At 38.9% G+C, this 20,164-nt stretch overlaps 1 protein-coding gene across 1 annotated transcript; it reads left to right on the top strand.

Moving 5' to 3' along the window:
• Positions 1-9,092: 9,092 nt before the first annotated feature.
• Positions 9,093-11,749, top strand: LOC133732855 (thiamine thiazole synthase, chloroplastic-like). Its single transcript, XM_062160456.1, has 3 exons — positions 9,093-9,610; positions 9,970-10,458; positions 11,374-11,749. Exons 1-3 carry the CDS (start codon positions 9,182-9,184, stop codon positions 11,536-11,538), a joined length of 1,083 nt encoding a protein of 360 aa, XP_062016440.1. The 5' UTR covers positions 9,093-9,181; the 3' UTR covers positions 11,539-11,749.
• Positions 11,750-20,164: the final 8,415 nt, after the last annotated feature.

Consider the following 20,164-nt stretch of genomic DNA (forward strand, 5'->3'; position numbering starts at 1 on the left):
GACTGCTCTGATAGCCATGGGATTGTTGTATAAATATTGTAATTTATGAGTTGGTAGTAAAATCGAGATATTTGGATTTTTGGATACTCTAATTTGTGGAGTTGTTCGATTTTGGGAAGTAGGGTGGCTCCCGGAGAATAAGGATGGTTTATTATAAGTGTGAATGTGTTTCTACAGGTTTTGGGTGTCCATTTTAGGGGTGACTTTGCCAAATTTTTGGTAGAGTTATTCCTAAGGTGGGCCCCACAGGGTCACCTCCGATTTCAGGGTGAAATTCGGGACGGGTCGTGTCAACAGTGGGTGCACTTATTCTCATATACAACCTCAATGGGGAAACAATGAGTCTCCTGCTCCACCATCAATAAAGAAGGCAAGTCACTAGCAACATCTACATCAAGTAACACTCTCGCACAATATCCAAATTCATGCTCTTTTGTAGCTTTATCCAGTTGCAATAGAGTACCCACTCCAGGAGCAATCTCCATCAGGTATTGGGGGTGCTAGTAATCCTGGCTTAAACCATAAAATCTTACCCAAATTTGTGCATGCGTATGTGTGGGAGGATATATAAAAAAGAAATAATTGACTTCAAAAAAAAGAAAAAAGAAATAAAAAATAAATATTGTATAAATGAAAATATATAGATAATAAAAAAATTATATTTTGATAATTAAACGTACAAAAATAAAACATTAAAAAAAAATACAAATGAGGAGTGAGAAAAAAAAATTAACGCAAAATAATAAAGTAGAAAAAAGGGAGATACTGAAGTCATAAGCGTGGCTTTTGGTTAGTAGAACTTGCTATAGAAAATACTCTTTTCATTCTGTGGCTGCACCGTACCTAATGAGTTTTAGATACCCTTATTTGTATTATTTGAAGCAAAAATACAGAAAAAATTATGTATTCTATGAGGCTTTTGCTAGTAGTGACATCCCTTGGCACAAAATCCGGCTTCCATTGAGCTAGTCGATCTGAAGAGACCATCAGCAACCCCCTCCCCAAACTCGTCGTAGATCATCCTCAGTGGCAAAGTGAATGTCAAAATATCCTTTCCCAAGCGGAACCAAATGTCAAGGCGCCAACGGTTTCCAGAGATCATTGAGCAATTTCTTGAGAGCAGTAGTTTTCAACAACATTGAACCCTTACGTAATAGCAACCTACCAATAAGATTGATTTTGAATTTTTTCAATTGTTCTTGGTATAGAGCCTCATGGATTTGGTTGCTTGCTAATTGTTCATGTGGACTACAATTATTTCATCTGTCATTAACGTTCACGTATGATCTTGAAGAGAGGTCGATTGTATCATGAAGACGATGAGAAAATTTAACCTATAAGAAAATATATAATTAAAATTTTGATATATAATTCAATTAATTCTTATTTTATTTTTGTGAATTCTTATTTATTTTTATTTATTTAATAATGAGGAGCAGTATAGATAACAGTTTGATGATAAAAAAAATAGAGGGAGTGTCCATTAAGTAATTGAGGGTGTATATAAAACTATTGTTTCTTCAAAAGGAAAAATACATCACTTCAGCATCGGCCTCTAGCGCCTCATTTGCTCTTAGTAAACTAGTATCTGATTACCATTATTTTTTTTAACATTATATGTGTGGAATAACAAATCCATTTGAATAGCATTTACTGATTTGGGTTTCTGCAGAAGAAATACGAAGGAAGACGTTGCACTATTCTCTCAGCCAAACTGAAAATCATTCACGCAGAGCCAACCTATGGCAAATATATTATTTCTTTCTTGTACCCGAAGATATTATTTCTCAAAAGTGATCTTTCTGATTCTGTATTTTGTACACAAGCTCTGGAAAGGGCATCAAAGATGGCACCCACACCATCAGAAGATTACAAAACCAGTGACTACACAATGTGGTGGTGGACTGGTTCATGTGTGCCACCTGTAGCAGAGCCAAATTCTAGGCCCTTCGTATCCTATCCTCTCCCCACCGGTACCTTTTCAATTTATTAACAGATATACATATAGTGAACTAGCGAAGTAACTCAAGTTCCTGCAGAAGACCCCCAGGTTCCAACTTATCTCATTCAGACCCATAGGGGTTCTAATATTTATTTCCTTGACGTCTCCAACTTTTAACAGAGCAATTCTTTTGTTAAATCAGCCAAAATCTTATAAAACCAACTCTAGCAAGTTCTATTTACTTTCTATTATATTTTAAAGTTTGTATGGCTCCCATAGTTTACTCTATTTTTGAAAGTTTGACCTAGAAATGAAATATTCAACTTAATAATAAATTATAAAAAGCAACAAAAAAAAATTAGAGTTGGACTATTCCATAAATATGATAGGGAGTCGGTCTTTCGATAGCCTATATATAGAAAGCTAAAATGTGAAACTAAAGAAAAGAGGCCGTTAGGCCATCTCCAACCCAAATGGCTAAAAATGGCCTTGGGGCTAAATGTTAGCCCTAAATTCTGTACTATTCATTGATCTGACATCAACCGTCTCCAACCCGTCAAGGCTAAATTATAGCCCTAAAATATATTTTAACATTTTGGATTGGTTATATATATATGTGCTTATTTTTTAAAGTCAATTGACTTATAGTAATTGAAATAATTTATATGATAAAAAATATTTTTTAGGTTGTATTTTTTTTTAAAGATAATTAAAAATATTTTTAGCTAATTTTGAAATGAAATAAAACTGGAATCATATTTTTAATATTTATTTTATTCATGACAAAGTAAGAAAAGATAAAAGTTACAAGCAATTCACACTTCTTTTCGACGAACTAGCCATTTTCGATAAAAGTAAAATAAATGAGAGATTAAGAATAGGGAGAAAATAAAAGATTTAGAATAGAAAGATATATATGAGGAAGTAGAAGGAAGATGTGAAAAAGAATGTTGAAGTCATATGTATTTATAGTGTAAAAGTAAAAAAAAAAAAAAAAAAAACCAACGGCTAGCTGACGTCAGCAACTAGCCGTTGCTGACATCATGCTGCCGTCAACATCAACTGCAGCTCGTGGGCCACCACCAATCTGATCCATTTTTTTAAAGGGGCAAAGTGCTATATTTAGCATTACAACCTCACATTTGGCCCTCTATTTTGGCCTTTTGGCTCTTAGGTTGTTGGGTTGGAGTCCAAATGGGCTAAAATTTAGCCCTTTAGCTAGCACTTTAAGATCATGGGTTGGAGATGGCCTTAGAGGCTTCATTTTATAACATCCTCACAAAAATTACTAAATAACAAATATTATGGTGTTGTTTTTCATGATGACATTACAGGTTTATAAATATATAGTGCGGTCTTTTATTTATGTATGGACATGGAGTATTATTGAGTATGACTCTGGATTGTACAAGAAAATACAAAGGGAAAATTTTAGGAACAGTACACCAACTAAGGCCCACTATGCATTTGTGTACATGAACTTACAAATTGTGAACTTTGGTACATCAAATGTAAAGTCCGACCCACTATATAGACACGACGTCATTAACACCGTTTACTCTTATGTCATTACTCATTTGTCAAAGGATAATTTAGTACTCTCGCACTCTGACTCTTTTTTTGGTCAAAAAAAAAAGAAAAAAACAAAAGAAAATGGATCTCCTCTCTCTCTCTCCATCCACATACCCAAACCCAGAAAGCTCTCTATGAGCCCCACGACCACAGCATCTCCTCCACCTCGCCGTTCTGAAATTTGGAGAGATCTTGCTTCGGCGGCGAGAGATTGGGAAGGTCATCTTCTTGACGAACGACCTTCTCGACCTCGGAAATGTTTATGGTTATTGGTTCTTCTCGGCCAAGGCTGAAGAGGGCCAACCTGGCGGCCCAGAACTCGATCGAGGGAGGTGTAGCGGGTCATCAAGACGGTGGTGACGCAGCAATGAGGGTGTACTAGGACTTGCGAAGCGGAGGAGAGAGATGATGGAGGAGACGGCGGGCTCGAACTTTTGCTTCTTGGAGACGTCTCTCTGCAATTCGTCTAGCCTTTGCTTCAGGTATTGTTCATCTTTTAAATCCATCGTATTTGGGTTGGACTGGTTTTTGTGTGTGAAATGTGAATGACTGGTTTTGATGATGAAGAAGAAAGATTCAATTGGAATTGGAATTGGGGCTTTGGATGATGAGCTGCGAGGTGGATTACGATATGGAAGTCGATTAAGGCGCAGAGTGGCGGTCAAGGTCTTGGGCGGCTTGGTGGCGGAGCAAGTAGGGTTCGGGTTAGGGAGGACTAGAAGAGGCGGTGAGTTGGAGGACCGGGGCGAGTCGGTTTTGGAAAAATACGAGGGGATAGCGGAGGACGGAGTGGAGGGAATGACGATGGTGGTGTGGTAGTGGCGAGAGAGGAGGTGGTTGCAGGTGAGAGAGTGAGAGAGAGAGAGAGAGAGAGAGAGAGAGAGAGAGAGAGAGAGAGAGAGAGAGAGAGAGAGAGAGAGAGAGAGAGAGAGAGAGAGAGAGAGAGAGAGAGAGAGAGATGGATGGCCAGAGTAAGGGCGAGATAGAGAGATGGGTGACCAATTTACCCCTCAAATTATGCCAAGTGGCAGAGGTTCTCACGGCGTCATTAACATCGTGTCTATATAGTGGGTCAGGCTTTAGATTTCGTGTACCAAAGTTCATAATTTATAAGTTCAAGTACTCAAATGCATGGTGGACCTTAGTTGGTGTACTGTTCCTAAAATTTTCCCAAATGAAAATGACAAATTTACATGTAAAGAAAATCTATAATAAATTAGGATTACACTAAGTTATGAGTCGACTCCTTCTAGTTTAAAAAAACAAATCTATAATGAATCTTCTTGATAATATCCTTCAGAGTTTTTATCACCAACGGTGTCTAAACTTTTTTGCACCGGACAGAATAATACCCAACTTTCAAAAGTGATCAAAATAATACCTAAACTTTTAAAACAAATCAACTTGATACCTCGACTTATTTTCCGTCACTTCTCTGTGGCACGTTTACTTACTTGGAATGGGAGGGAATGATTACGGGGTAAAAACATTCCTACGTTTACTAACACATAAAGGAATCAGAATGATTTCGGGTAAAAGAATTCTTGCGTTTACTAACACATGCATGAAGGAATCTGAATGGATGTAGGACCCACCTCCTTATCAGGAATCGATTCCTGAATACTCAGAAATTTGATTACGAAGGGGGGGGAGATAAGTTTAGAAATCAATCCTCCGGAATCAATACCGATTCATTTCTTCTCTCATTCCATTTGTCTCCGATTCATGATTATTTTCCATTCCAATTAAGTAAACGTGCCATAAAATTGATCACGTACTATGTATGTGAGGTGTTTTTGGGGTTATAATAGTTTTTTTTTTCACACAAAAACTAATTTTTAATTATTTTTTATTTTATTTTGTTGATTCTCTTCTTCCTCTTCTATCGTCTACTTCTCTCTCTCTCTCTCTCTCTCTCTCTCTCTCTCTCTCTCTCTCTCTCTCTCTCTCCCCCCCCCCCCTCTCTTTCTTTATTTTTTCAGAAGGTGGGAAACATCCCAACCTTATTTGTTTCTAAGATTGTGGAATTGAAATTGAATGGAAGATTTTAATTCTATAGAAGAAGAAGAAGATTGGGTTATAGATGTTTGATGACCCTTCTGACCACAAATCACTTCAATTGATGGGTTTGATTTTGCATCTATCCATCTATGTATTCAGTTTTAGAATTCCAATTCTGTAATAATTTTGAATTGAATTACAATTTTGTGGTGTCATCGGCGGCGGCGAGACCATTATATTTTCACACAATTCTGTTGCCTAATAACCATTGATCCAACTACTTTAATATAAACAAGAAAAAAGCTTGGGTTATAGATGCAATATGCAGAAGGAAGATAATTGAACTAAAGTTGCGCAATGCCGCAATCACAACTAAAGAATAATTAAGCTTGGATAGTATATAGATTCAAAACTAACTAAAATAGAGAGCACTAATGCAGACGTGTTTCTAAAGTGGCTAGCCAAAATTTGTAGCTACTTTGACAAAAATTTGATTCAAAAATGGTTAGCATTCCTAAAGATGCTCTTAGTGCATTTCTCGTCTTCAATAAAAAAAAATTCTATAGAAAGGTCTATATATGAAAACTTCCTAGTTTTGCCAATTAATAATAGCACCTTGCACCAAAAATAGAAATAATAATAGGTACTAAACTTGTTACCATCTATATAGTTAAATTTACTTTTACTTATCAGCCCACCAACTTATAAATTCTACTTCTGCCCCTGCATACCAAACATATATTGTCTTTAACAAAAGGGAAGTGTCGGAAGGGATATCATTTTGATTCATCGGTGGCATCACTCTGTTTTGTCACATTTGAGAGGAGAATGAGTAGTGGCCACATGCCCATGACAAAGCTAATACAATCTCAATCCCATTTCACTTATTTAGAATTTTCCATTACCATCTGAAGTTTGATTAGTCTCAGTCATGTTGTTCTATATCAAGGACAATCCAGCAGGTTAGCACAAACATCACAAGTCTCATGATCCTTCAAAACAAACTGTGCAGGTAATCTCTTCCCAACAATCCATGAAAACCTGTCCAGGCAATCAAGACAAAAGGTTTCACGTCCAGGTTCAAGATAAAAGTCACTGACATTATTATAAGAGTTTTTATCACCAACGATGTCTAAACTTTTTTGCACCGGACAGAATGATACCCAACTTTCAAAAATAATACCTAAACTTTGAAAACAAATCAACTTGATACCTCGACTTATTTTCAGTCACTTATCTGTTAAAATTGATCACGTGCAGTGCATGTGAGGTGTTTTTTGGGGTTATAATATTATTTTCACACAAAAACTAATTTTTATTTTATTTTGTTGATCTCTTCTTCTATTATCGTCTACCTCTCTCTCTCTCTCTCTCTCTCTCTCTCTCTCTCTCTCCCCCCCCCCCCCCTTTTTCTTTATTTTTTTCAGAAGGTGGGAAACACATCCCAACCTTATTTGTTTCTAAGACGGTGGAATTGAAATTGAATGGAATATTTTAATTCTATAGAAGAAGAAGATTGGGTTATAGATGTTTGATGACCCTTCTGACCACAAATCACTTCAATTTATGGGTTTGATTTTGCATCTGTGCATCTCTGTATTCAGTTGCATTTGTGCATCTCTGTATTCAGTTTCAGATTCCAATTATGCAAAATTTTGAATTTGAATTATAATTTTGTGGTGTCATCTGCGGCAGCAAGACCATTGTATTTTCACACAGGTCTATTGCTTAATAACCATTGATCCAACTACTTTTACATAAACAAAAAAAAAACTTGGGTTATAGATGCAATATGCAGAAGAAAGATGATTGAACTAAAGTCGCGCAATCACAAGTAAAGAAGAATTAAGCTTGGATAGTTTGATTGTAGCTGACTAGATGCAATATGCAGATTGCAAAAGAATGGGGAAGAACGGTAACAGAAAAAGAGAAAGACAAAAAATATCCTCTAATGACATTCCAACTAAATATTTAGTGAAAGGTTGTATATACCCTTAGTTTTAACGGAGATGTGACCAATAATTGACAAATGTACGAAATTGATCAATTTTTATAGGTCTAGGTACCTTTTTGATCACTTTTGAAAGCAAGGTATGAAATTGATCAATTTTTATAAGTCTAAGTACCTTTTTAATCACTTTTGAAAGTAGGGTATGAAATTGATCAGTTTTTATAGGTCTACGTACCTCTTTGATCACTTTTGAAAGTTGAGTATCATTCTGTCTTTTTTTTTTTTTTTTTGAAAGGGGGCTGGTGCGGCTGCCCTCAAGCCTTGATTAATGAAATTGCAGAATACAAGGGGGGGGGGGGCATAGAGCCTGAACCCCAGATTACAATAAGCATACAGAGAATATCCTGAAATAATACCAGGAGTCTCAATAAAATCTATGTATTCTAACAAGCACCAATTAGTAAAGAGTGCACGAATGACTACTCTATTTGCTTTGACATAGCGGTGACATACCGGAAAGATAACTCTATAACGAAGAAGCATCATTACAAATTGCACAGCTTTCCCACCATGTTGCCGCACGGAAATAAATCCGGCGACACTCAATTTCATTCTGCCACTAGGAGGTTGCGTCCATTTGATCAAGCAAATAACCCACCGCCTCGCTAGGTCAGACAAGGCACACTGAGTTTGCATTCCAGGACAAAGCCCACGTCGCCATACCAAAAAGTGGTAGGGAATTATTGCTGACATAGAGCCAGTACTAATTAAAAATAGATAAAAGTAGCAATAAATAGAAAGGATAAACGGGTCAAGGGCCAAAGCCTAGACCCAAAGTTCAACATGCCCAGAACGATGTAGCTAACAGCAGAAAGCATAGCGCAACCATCCTCCCGACGCTGCCCATGACGTCCCTCCACCGCAACCTTCCTCGAAACCTGTAGCCTCGCCGCCCCTCCTCAGATCGAAGGCATAACGCCTAAACCAAATCGGGTCTAATCAATCCGATTTGAACCCAGTGGTTCTCGACGATGCAATCATCCGGCAATCTCCAATAGGCGATCTCAGAACAAACGACAACACCTCGAAGCATCCACCAGGCCATCGGCGCTCCTCCCTAAGGAAAGGCGATGCCGACCCCGCCTTCCAGTCGTGAACCTGTCGCTGTCCTTCACCGTCAAGTCCTCCAAACGCCCGGGACAGAAACACCATCCTTCTGCAACCTACACTTCGACTGAGCCTGTTACCACCGGACACAAGGTCCCTTCTTGCCAGTCCGACGACGCCGCCTAGAGGGCGTGCCGCCAGACCAGGCGTACAATCGCACCGGACGACCAGATGCGGCTCTTGGTTTTGAGAGAAAAGTTTTAGGGTTTTCTATATAAGTCAACTATTACTTGGAAAAAGTGAGAGGAGTATCATTCTGTCTAGTGCAAGAAAGTTTTGACTCTAGTGGTGATAAAAACCCTATCCTTTATACTTTGTCATGGGAGAGAAAAAAAAATTAAAATACGGTGAATCTTTGGAAATTATTGCAACCACCGGGGGCTCTATCGAAACCTAAAAACCTCAGGGGCCTGCAAATCACTCCAGATATTTCACACCTCAGTGTCCATAAATCCACTCTCCCAGTTACACACTCACCACTCTTAAGTCCCATCTTCAACAAAACCACACCCCCATATCTGTTCCCTCTCTCTCTTCATACCATCAAAATGGCATCCATGGCTTCCACACTCGCTGCCTCCTCTCTCTCCACCAAGCTCCAGAAGCCATCTCTCCTCGAATCCTCCTTCCACGGCGTTCCCGTGGCTCGGGTTCAGCCTTTGAAGGCGGTCTCATCCAGCGGCCACGGCCTCTCCGTGTCCATGTCCGCTGGTGGCTCCACCAGCGCTTACGATTTGAGCAACTTCAAGTTTGAGCCGATCAAGGAGTCCATCGTCTCCCGAGAGATGACCAGGCGATACATGACTGACATGATCACCTACGCCGATACCGACGTTGTCATCGTCGGTGCTGGTTCCGCAGGGCTATCTTGCGCATGGGAGCTCAGCAAGAACCCCGATGTGCAGGTAGCCATTATTGAGCAGTCCGTCAGCCCCGGCGGCGGCGCATGGCTCGGTGGCCAGCTCTTCTCCGCCATGGTAATATAACTCCACCTTACTTGAATGTGATGTTGTGCCACGTGTCTTACATCACCATTTTATCTGATGGCAATTATTATTGTTGCTCAGAACTTGATTTGTATAAGAAAATATTATTCTTGAACAGATTATTCGGATCCATCCCTGGAAAATTGGTTTCATATTGAAAATGCTAATTGGTATACCAAGTTTTTTTTTATTCCCCTTTTTGTAATGAATAAATAAAAATCTTAAATTGTTCCATTCTTTATATACGTGCTAGCCTACATATCATTGCAACCAAACATTTTTCTGAAAAATAGTAACTATACTAAATTACTAACTAATTATTGAAAATTCACTTCATATATTTTGAACAGGTAGTGAGGAAACCAGCACATCACTTCCTCAACGAATTGGGCATTGACTACGACGAGAAGGATGACTACGTAGTCATTAAGCATGCTGCCCTATTCACCTCAACTATCATGAGCAAGCTCCTTGCCCGTCCCAATGTCAAACTCTTCAACGCCGTAGCAGCTGAGGATTTGATCATCAAGGGTGGAAGAGTTGCTGGTGTTGTCACTAACTGGGCCTTGGTCTCCATGAACCACGACACACAGTCGTGCATGGACCCCAACGTTATGGAGTCCAAGGTTGTGGTAAGCTCATGCGGTCACGATGGGCCAATGGGAGCCACTGGAGTAAAGAGGTTGAGGAGTGTTGGGATGATTGAGAGCGTGCCTGGGATGAAGGCCTTGGACATGAATGCAGCTGAGGATGCCATTGTGAAGCTAACAAGGGAAATCGTGCCTGGAATGATCGTTACTGGCATGGAAGTTGCTGAGATTGATGGCTCTCCAAGAATGGTAAATTTCTATAGAATAAATTTATTCTTTATGCATGCTTCAATATATGTTCTCTTATGTTTCTTCCCAAATGACTTATTTTGAATAGTTATATACTTATATGCAAAGTTTATAATTCTGACCAGTTTTGAGTAAATAAGGACCAGATGCTAGCTTCAGACAAAACTTATCATACTCTGGTCCTTAATTTCTAAAGAAAAAAACAAGTTAAAATTAAATTTGAAACGAAGTACATAGATTGCATATATAGTATATTTGCCTAGTTTCAGGTCATTGAAGCAAGTCAAACATTTGCTATTTTTTCATCAATCGTGTTGGTGATTTGATAATAAGTTCATATATTTCCGGTAGTAGGTGGTTTAGCATATATGGTACAAAAGTTGTCTATCCCTTCATATAATTGGTTACTCCAAGAATTTATATGATGTTCAAGTAGTTTTATGTTTGATTGATAATGAAATCTCATTATCAATCAAAGTACAAGTGTAGAAATGCCAAGTGAATGTTTTGAGGGGTTGCCAATAATGCTCTGCTATAGTTAACATGGAAAATTTATGTTGTTAATTAAACCCTTGAAACGTGGACTAGAACCAACTTAGTATTGCACCCTCAATAATACAAGGTGGGAGGGGATCCAAAACCATTTCATTTGCTAACCTATCCTAATCAATTATCATATAAAATCTACTTTATTGGAGAGGGATGTTTACCATCCTCTTTTGTTCCCCTCACTTAATTAAAAGACAATGACACAGGAGGCCAGCAATCACTTTTAGGCTTTATTCAAAGATGAGCTAAATAGCCTAAAGGGGGTACTGGTCCAAAAACTTTGTCTTACTTTGATTTTTGCTTTGCGGAAAGCGCTCCATCACTTGACTAATACAAGTTGCATTTTGGGCATTATTGTTGATGCAGGGACCTACATTCGGGGCTATGATGATATCAGGGCAAAAGGCAGCCCATTTGGCATTGAAGGCACTGGGACTTCCCAACGCTCTTGATGGATCATATGTTGGAGGTATCCAGCCAGAGCTGATCTTAGCTGCTGCAGATTCTGGTGCTGAGATTGCTGATGCTTGATCGTATCATAGTCCGATCGAGGATGATGTTTTAATAAATCTGGGTAAGCAAAATCAAAAGGCCGGAACTGATAGCAGCTGTTAGTGGTGAGTAGTGGTGATGGTGTGTGGATAGTTCTTGTGACGGGTAAATTTTGTTAATAATGTGGTTGTGGACCTGTGGTTGTGCTAAGATTTCGTTGCAAATCAAATGAAATTTCTATTCCCCTGTATTTAGCTTCTACTTACCGTAAAATGAAATGAACACGAGTGAAATTACATGAGCAAAACAGTTTATCCTAAATCCCAATTGAAAAGCCCAAATTTTCTGGGCCGACTGCTTTGGTTGATAGGAAGTATCAGTTCGGCCCAATTTGGTTTCAATTAACCTGACTACCTGAGCTTATTTATTTTTTAACCAGTTTTCTAATCTTCACATATTGCAGAAGGAAAAATTCTACGGTACATTAAGGGCTAAATACTATTTAGTACCCTGTGGTATCGGTCCAACATCGATTCAATCCTTCAACTTTCAATTTCATCAAAAACACCCATGTGATATCATATTCTCATCCAATAGGTCCTTCCGTCGGGATTCCGTCAATTTCAACCATTAATTGCTGACGTGGCATTCCAACTCAGCAAAAGTGGGACCCACATGGAAGTCAAATACCGAAAATAACCCTGGCCAACCAGATATGGAAAAATAAAAAATAAACTCCCAATTTTACAGTTGGGGAGACTCGAACCCATCCCAAAGATATGCAAATCAAAGCCCCAACCACCATACCACTTGGACGATAATGACACACTTCAAACACAATAATATATATCTGATAGCCAGCCAAATATGGAAAACTCCAAAATAAGCAACATATTTTGCAGTTGGGGAGACTCGAACCCACCCCACCAGATTGGCAAATGAAATCCCCAAACAACGTACCACTTGCACAATAATGACAAATCCCAAACAAAATAATATATATCTTCATATCCAATCAGATATACCAAAAATCTTAAATAAACACAATATTTTGCAGTTGGGGAGACTCAAACCCACCCCACCATGTGTGCAAATGAAGAGCCCAACCACCAGACCACTTGTATCTGTTTGGTATGCCCCAAATAGATCAGACTCATCAGAGTACTGGATATCAAAAAATCCAAAAAGATATATATATTATTTTGTTTGAGGCATACCAAAAAGGTGCAAGTGGTCTGGTGGTTGGGCTCTTCATTTGCGCACGTGGTGGGGTGGGTTCAAGTCTCCCCAATTGCAAAATATGGCGTTTATTTAAGATTTTTGGTATATCCGATTGGATATAAAGGTATATATTATTTTGTTTGGACTTTGTCAATACCGTGCAAGTGGTACGGTGGTTGGGGATTTTATTTGCCAATCTGGTGGGGTGGGTTCGAGTCTCCCCAACTGCAAAATATGTTGCTTATTTTGGATTTTTCCATATCCGGTTGGCTATCAGATATATATTATTGTGTTGGAAGTGTGTCATTATCGTCCAAGTGGTATGGCTGTTGGGGCTTTGATTTGCATATCTTTGGGGGTGGGTTTGAGTCTCCCCAACTGTAAAATTGGGAGTTTATTTTTTATTTTTCCATATCTGGTCGGTATTTGACTTCCATGTGGGTCCCACTTTTGCTGAGTTGGAATGCCACGTCAGCAGTTAACGGTTGAAATTGACTGAATCCCGACGGAGGGACCTATTGGATGAGAAATATGATATCACAGGGGTGTTTTTGATGAAATTGAAAGTTGAGGGACTGAATCGATGTTGGACCGATACCACAGGGTACTAAACAGTATTTAGCCCGTACATTAATGTACTAATACATCAAGTAGACTAGATTTGATATAAAGGTAGACCGACTCTATGAATAAGTAGACTAGCTAGCTTGAATTGGTCTACCTCTATATCGAGGTAGTCTATCTCTGTATTGAACTAGTCTACTTAATATATAGATACATTAATGTACCGTAGACAATCCCCTACAGAAGTTCAAAAAACATAACCAAAGAATTTAACATACGTGTAACTTCTTCAAAGATCAAACCTGACCAATGACCATCATACATTCTTACTATGATACTATGATCAGCAAATGTTCTCGATTTCGTACTAAAGAAAATGCAAGCATAGATTACCTTAAACCATAGGTTAGTTATTACAGCTCAAATTTCAAACTTCAAACTAAGAGCAAAACCAGAGTATAATTAATGGGACGATTGATGGTACTATGATGTTTATGATACATTCGTTCGCCTAAACTAAAATTACAATATAATTAACCAAAATTACTATATTGACAACAAAGTTACATTCATTTTACAATATTTTCATCATCTCAATATGGTTCATGCTCCAAGCATGAATAGTTCATGCGCCACCAACACTAATAGTCGCCCTAACCAACATTTTAAAGCACCTCAATCAAGGGAGCTTGAGCACAGAGTTGTATGTTCTCGATGTGGAGCATTCGGTCATTGGGCACACATTTGTATAGCCTTTGAGAGTATTATTACCTGCTACAGAGCATATGGCGAAGTAAGAGAAGCTCACAATGTGGAACAATAAAATCAAGATGATGATCTCAAGTTAAGGGTTGAAGACTTCAAATCTGGCCAGGATCAAGAGATTGCCAATTTTGTTGAAGTCCTTATTTTTTCAAGATGATGTAATAAGGCAATTGTCATATGTTTTAGTAGATGCCTTTGGTTTTTAACTTTTCTTTGAATATGCTCACCCAAAGTAGGCGTGATGTCTAGGAAAGTAGTTGAGATTAGTGGTACTTAAGAGAGCATCGATCGCTCTACCGACATCTCTTCTTTCTTCCCTGGTCATGTTTATTTTGGAGCTATCAAAAGAAGTTAAGTGATGATTATTGTTTGTATTAGCTAATTTGGATTAGATTTCCATGGTTAGAAACTCTGATGTAACCATTGGCTTTATGAATAAAATTTTGAGTTGTTTCATATTGACTCCATTTTAATTATGAGCTTTTTGAGGAATGAACTCTAGAAAACTTCATTTTCTTATGGATAATGAGACTACGCACACAATTCTCTGCCATAGGCAATTATTCTTAGAGATGTTGCCTACATATTCCTCTGTGACTACGATGGCTGAGCCATCATGTCTAGTTCAAGGATATGGAATGGCTCAATTCCTTTTGTCTAATGGCACCTTGACTACATTCGCAGAAGCTCTCTATGCTCCTAGGGAAAATGGAACCCTATTGAGCTTTAAAGATATTTGAGCCCACGAATTCTATGCGGAAAGACATTCTGAGAACGGAAATGAGTTTCTTTGCATTACCTCTTATGATTGCGGACTAAAGCGCATCTTAGAGAAACTTATGTGTCTCTCTAGTAGACTTTATGTCACCACTATTCGAGCTATTGAATCCAATAAAGTTATGGGAGAAAATCTCTTGGATTCAGACACATATTGGCTTTGGCACGACAAGTTGTGTCATCCTAGTCGTGGTATGATGGTCCGTCTATTAAAGACTTCACACGGATTTCTTTCGAGCGAAACGAAGCAAGAATCAAAAGTTGATTCCTGGACCAAGTGGGACAGCCGCCGTCATACTTGGCGGCTCCGCCGTCCACCGCTTGTAAGGGACTGGCGTCGTCCATCTTGATGACATCACTAGAGTGTCATCCACTTTAACTTTGCTTCCTACACCATTTCTGGTGCCTCGACCCAACCAAAGTCCTCATTGGTTGATTATAAGGCCCCCTCGCTCGTTCTACAAAGCCTATTCCTTAGGGAAAATAGGACCGAGACCATCCTGTGCAAAGGATACGAAAGTTCTCATTCCATTCTTACACAAGGTTCGAAAAAACGCTAGGCGCTAGTCGGGCAGTGACCCGAGGACTAGCGCCTAGGTGGGAGTCTAGGCGGGGACTAAGCGGTTTTTATTTGTTAATTATTTTATGATATAAAATTAATTAATAATAATATTAAAGTCCTATAATTAATTAAAAATAACCAAAATAGGTACAAAACATAAGATACATGAACTTATGTGCCTGCTGATAGAAGAGGTACGTGTTGTTGACGTGGCCAAATGAATATGATCAAGACTTTCCTATTACTTTAGCTATCCAAGCCAAGACCAATTTCCAAGAAAAAAAAAGGCCAAGAGTTTATCTATCTCGTCGTTGTCCTTCTTTCTCTAAAACACACAATGAGATAGAGGAGAAACAAATCAAATGGTGAAAACGACGACCCAGATAATCCATACCGCCATCATTACCATAGACCCATTCATCCTTTACAAAAGAGAGTTTAGTCGGAATCGAGAAGTGATGTGCCGCCAAGGGAGAGTGATCTGCGGCCGTACTTGTGCCGTCAAGCTGTCGACTATGAAAGCAAGATCAAGAGACTCTGAGAGATAGAGAGAGACGACAATATGTCCTGGCTCAAGATCTGCCTTTTGGGTTTCGATGTCTAGATTGGGTTTTGGTTTTGACGAGAAAAAGAAAATATATCAGCGCCCAACGCCCAGTCCAAGCCGCCTAAACAGTCTAGGCGCCCGCCTAGACCGCCTAGGCTCCCGCCGAATCTCTGAACGCCTATCTCAATCGCCTAGCCCATAATCTGGGCGGTGTGGTGCGCCCAGCCCCTAGGTGCCGCCTAGGCGGCAGCGTTTTAGAACACTGTTCTTACATAGAACCCAAAGGGATTCTGTGGACCAATTCAACCAACTTACGGACCGTTTATGGTATTAGTTGACGCGTAGACACTAGACATGCTGGTCACATGTCGCGTTATTGTCCATTCCTAATATTGCTTATGCTAAACTCTCAAATCATAAGGCTACGGGCTCACTACCGAAATCATCCCATACAGACAATTTGACTTGACCATGTGTTGGAGAGTTTACATCGAGGACTTTCGATGATTACTCATATTTCCATGCACACACCCATATGGTCTCGCAGAAGTAGCCATTAAACGACTTCAATGGTAACCTGGACATTAGTAATGCACACCAATCTCCCTATATCCGTTTGGGGTTATGCAATATTACATGAAGCTATGGTAATTCATCTACAATACACCACCACTCAATCTATCCCTGAATTATAACTAGTGACTGGGCATGAGTATCTCATACTTACGCATATTTGAGTGTGCGATTTATGTGCCAATTGCGCCACCACATTGTACCAAGATGGGTCATCACAGACAGAATGGACATATACGTTGGATTTGAAGCTCCAACGATCGTCCGTTACTTAAACCCTTGCCAGGCAATCTCTTTACTTATTGTTTTGCGGAATTGTCACTTTGATGAGACAGTTTTCATAGTATTAGGGGGAGATAAGAATGACAATATTCAACAAGAACAATAGGAATTGTCGTGGCTTGTCCCCTCTATGCCTCATCTTGATCCCCGCTAAAGTGACAAGATCACACATATTTGCTGCAAACGTGCCTGCAATGATGGACGTCCCTACGAGAGGATGTAGCACTACCCTACACAAAGGTAGGCATGGCACTAACGCCATAGATAGCGTCACTCTGGATTCATAGGTCATGACCCCAGTTAGGATGCGTGGGAGGCTCATTGGTTTGAAGGATACTCTCCCTAGAAAGAGAGCGATTGAAGCATAACTAGATTCTTTGATCATCGACACTAAAATCTGTCTCATGAGAATGTTCTGGATTATGGTTATGTCCAAGACACGTTGTTAGGGGACACCTCAACGTTCGAACCTATTACTAAGAACGTAGAGATCTCTGTGAGTTACACTAGTATATATGGGATGTGGGATAGAAACTCCATCATTATTGATGATGTATTCGCACATTTCTTAGCGCATGAGATTGTTGAGTCCGATGATATCAAACCATGATCCGTTGATAAATGATGAATACCAACATAGAGGAAGTTTGCCTAAACATAAATATGCGATCCAGGTTAAAATGGATTCTCCAACGAAGAGGAAGGTTTTTGGGTCAATGTTGCCTACACCTCCTAACATAAAACCTGTTGACTAATGGGTGTTCGTTAGAAAACATGATGAGAAAAAGAGATTGTACACTTGCCTCATGGTGCAAGGCTTCTCACAACGCCTTGGAATCGACTACGAGGAGACATATTCTCCCGTAATGGATGTCATTACGCTTCACTATCTTGTCAGTTTGGTAGTTTCCGAATAACTGAACATGCAACTTACAAATGTGGTCACTACGTATCTCTATGGGGATCTAGATACGGAATATACATGAAGGTTCATGATGAACTTCATTGACCCAAGTCAAGTGGCTCTAGACCACGGAGCGCGTTTACAATAAGGTTGAAACACTCACTAAAGTGACTACTTGATTGGGAATGGATATGCCCGAGCGTTTCCATAACAAGTTTCGGATTCTATCGCGGTTCATGTTGGACATGATCTTCATTGAAAACCCTTAAAGAGTTAAGGGAAACCGCTGAACACTTGAAATCCGAGTTTGAGATGAAGGATCTTGGGAAAACACGATTATGTCTCAGTTTAGAACTTGAGCATCGTGTTGATAGATGCTTAGGTATTTTGACAAGGTCAAGCCTTCAAGCACCCCCATGATCTTCCGTAGTCTTGATCTTGAAAATGATTCTCTTCGTCCAAAGGATGATGACAAAGATGTGCTAGAGGCAGAAGTGCCTTACTTAAGTACAATAGGCGCATTATTTTACTTAGCTCAATGCACAAGACCGGACATCTCATTTATCATGAACTTGTTAGCTAGATATAGCTTTGCGCCAACGCAACTCCATTGGATTGGTGTAAAAGATATCTTCGATACTAGAGATGTATGACTGATACAGGCATGCTCTATCCCTACAGAGAGATGATGGATTCGAACACACCAGGAACGCCGCCAACACTGGCTTGCGTCCTCTATCCCCATCCCAAAACGACATGTGTTTTGGAAGGTTTTGCTGATGTTGGGTATCTCTCTGACCCACACAAAGGACAATCCTAAACTGGTTAAGTGTTCACCATGGGTAAGACCGCGATATCTTGGAGGTCTACAGAACAGACCCTACTCGCTATATCTTCGAACCATGCAGAGATTATTGCTCTTCATGAAGTGGTTCGTGAATATATATGGATTGGATCTATAATTACGCATATTCGAACAATTGTGATTTGAAGTCTACCATAGCTGAGCCTACGAGCATCTATAATAATGCTACTTGTTTTGAACGAATGAAGCAAGTCTATATCAAAAGCGACAACACCAAGCATAATCAGCAAGAACAGACTCTCCTCAAGATCAAAGCGAACTAGGTTCAATCTGAGGACAGTGTGGCAGATCGACTTGCTCACTAAATCATTGCCTAAATTCCACTTTCGAGAAACATGTTGGTAGCATCGTTTGCGGAAGTTATCCGAACTCCCATGACCGTTGTCATCAAGGGGAGATGCAGACATCAGGGGGAGATGTCTACATGTATGGTCTCGAAACGTGAAGGGTGTGTTGTGCTCTTTTTCCCCTTCAACCGAGGTTATTTTTGTCCTATAGGGTTTTTGTTACTCGGTAAGGTATTTAATGAGGCAACGAGAGGAGCACCACGTTTGGGTGACACAAGGGGGAGTATTCAAGTAAATCCAAAATATGTGTCTGGCCCAAACTCTAGGTTACTTGACCTAGTCATAATAGGGTTAGAATTAGAGATAATATCGGAGAATCTTGGAGATATCTAATCAATGTAATATTACGTTTCCTTGTACAACTCTGATTCTATGTCTTGTAATCCTCTATATAATCAATGAATGTACACTCAATTCTCTCCCAATTTCAGTTTTCCTTAAACAATATGTGTATTGAAAACTATAGTATATAAAGCTAATATTTAGATAATAGGTAGATTCGGTATTTACCAAAATCAAACCAACTTTTTCAGTAATTTTTTTTTTTGATTTTGTCGGTCTCGGTTATCAAAAAGTCAGTCTACCAAATCTAAAACATCGGTTGATATTCAGTCGTTTGGTAATTACCAAATCAAGTGACAGCCCTAGTTAAAACTATACTCTAATTTTAGACTATTAGAACAGATAACAACTAATGGTTGAGATTAAAAAAAATATGTTATTTGTTTTTTAAATAATATATTTCATTATATATCTAACCAAATAACTATCCATTTATTTCTTTCTCATTCTCCTTCAGATTCATTTATTACAGGTAACTTAATTATGTTAAATAATTACAGGCAATCCATCTCCTCAAAATTTCTCTTCTTTCTCTCCTTCTCTAATTTAATCTGTTGCCAGAAAAATAATTAAGAAAACAAATTTTTTTTTTCATTATGATAGACATGCAACCTGAGTACCAAAGGAGTAAAATCAACAAACTAAGAATTTTCTTTCCCTTAAACTCTAAATAGAGATTGATCTTTTTTGAGTTTTTCTATTAGAACCTCCAAATTTACTCACTTGACCTCCTATGCTTTTTACACCTCCTATCAAATTTTCTAATACTAAATTTACTCATTAAACCTCACTGAATTTCCTCAAATAACCTCACTCATATAATTTGCAAACAAACTATTATCTTTAAAATTAAAACTTAGTTAATTCAATGAATTAATTACTCTATAAATCTTAATTACATATCCATTCTTTAATC

The sequence above is a fragment of the Rosa rugosa genome, chromosome 2 (assembly GCF_958449725.1).
Source record: "Rosa rugosa chromosome 2, drRosRugo1.1, whole genome shotgun sequence".
NCBI classification, from domain to species: Eukaryota; Viridiplantae; Streptophyta; class Magnoliopsida; order Rosales; family Rosaceae; genus Rosa; species Rosa rugosa.

Excerpts from the sequence above, each read along its gene's own strand:
- LOC133732855 (XM_062160456.1), top strand. The coding sequence starts at position 9,182 with ATGGCATCCATGGCTTCCACACTCGCTGCCTCCTCTCTCTCCACCAAG. Across the intron at positions 9,611-9,969 it reads GCCAGCTCTTCTCCGCCATG|GTAGTGAGGAAACCAGCACA; the intron begins GTAATATAACTC and ends TATTTTGAACAG. Across the intron at positions 10,459-11,373 it reads TTGATGGCTCTCCAAGAATG|GGACCTACATTCGGGGCTAT; the intron begins GTAAATTTCTAT and ends TTGTTGATGCAG.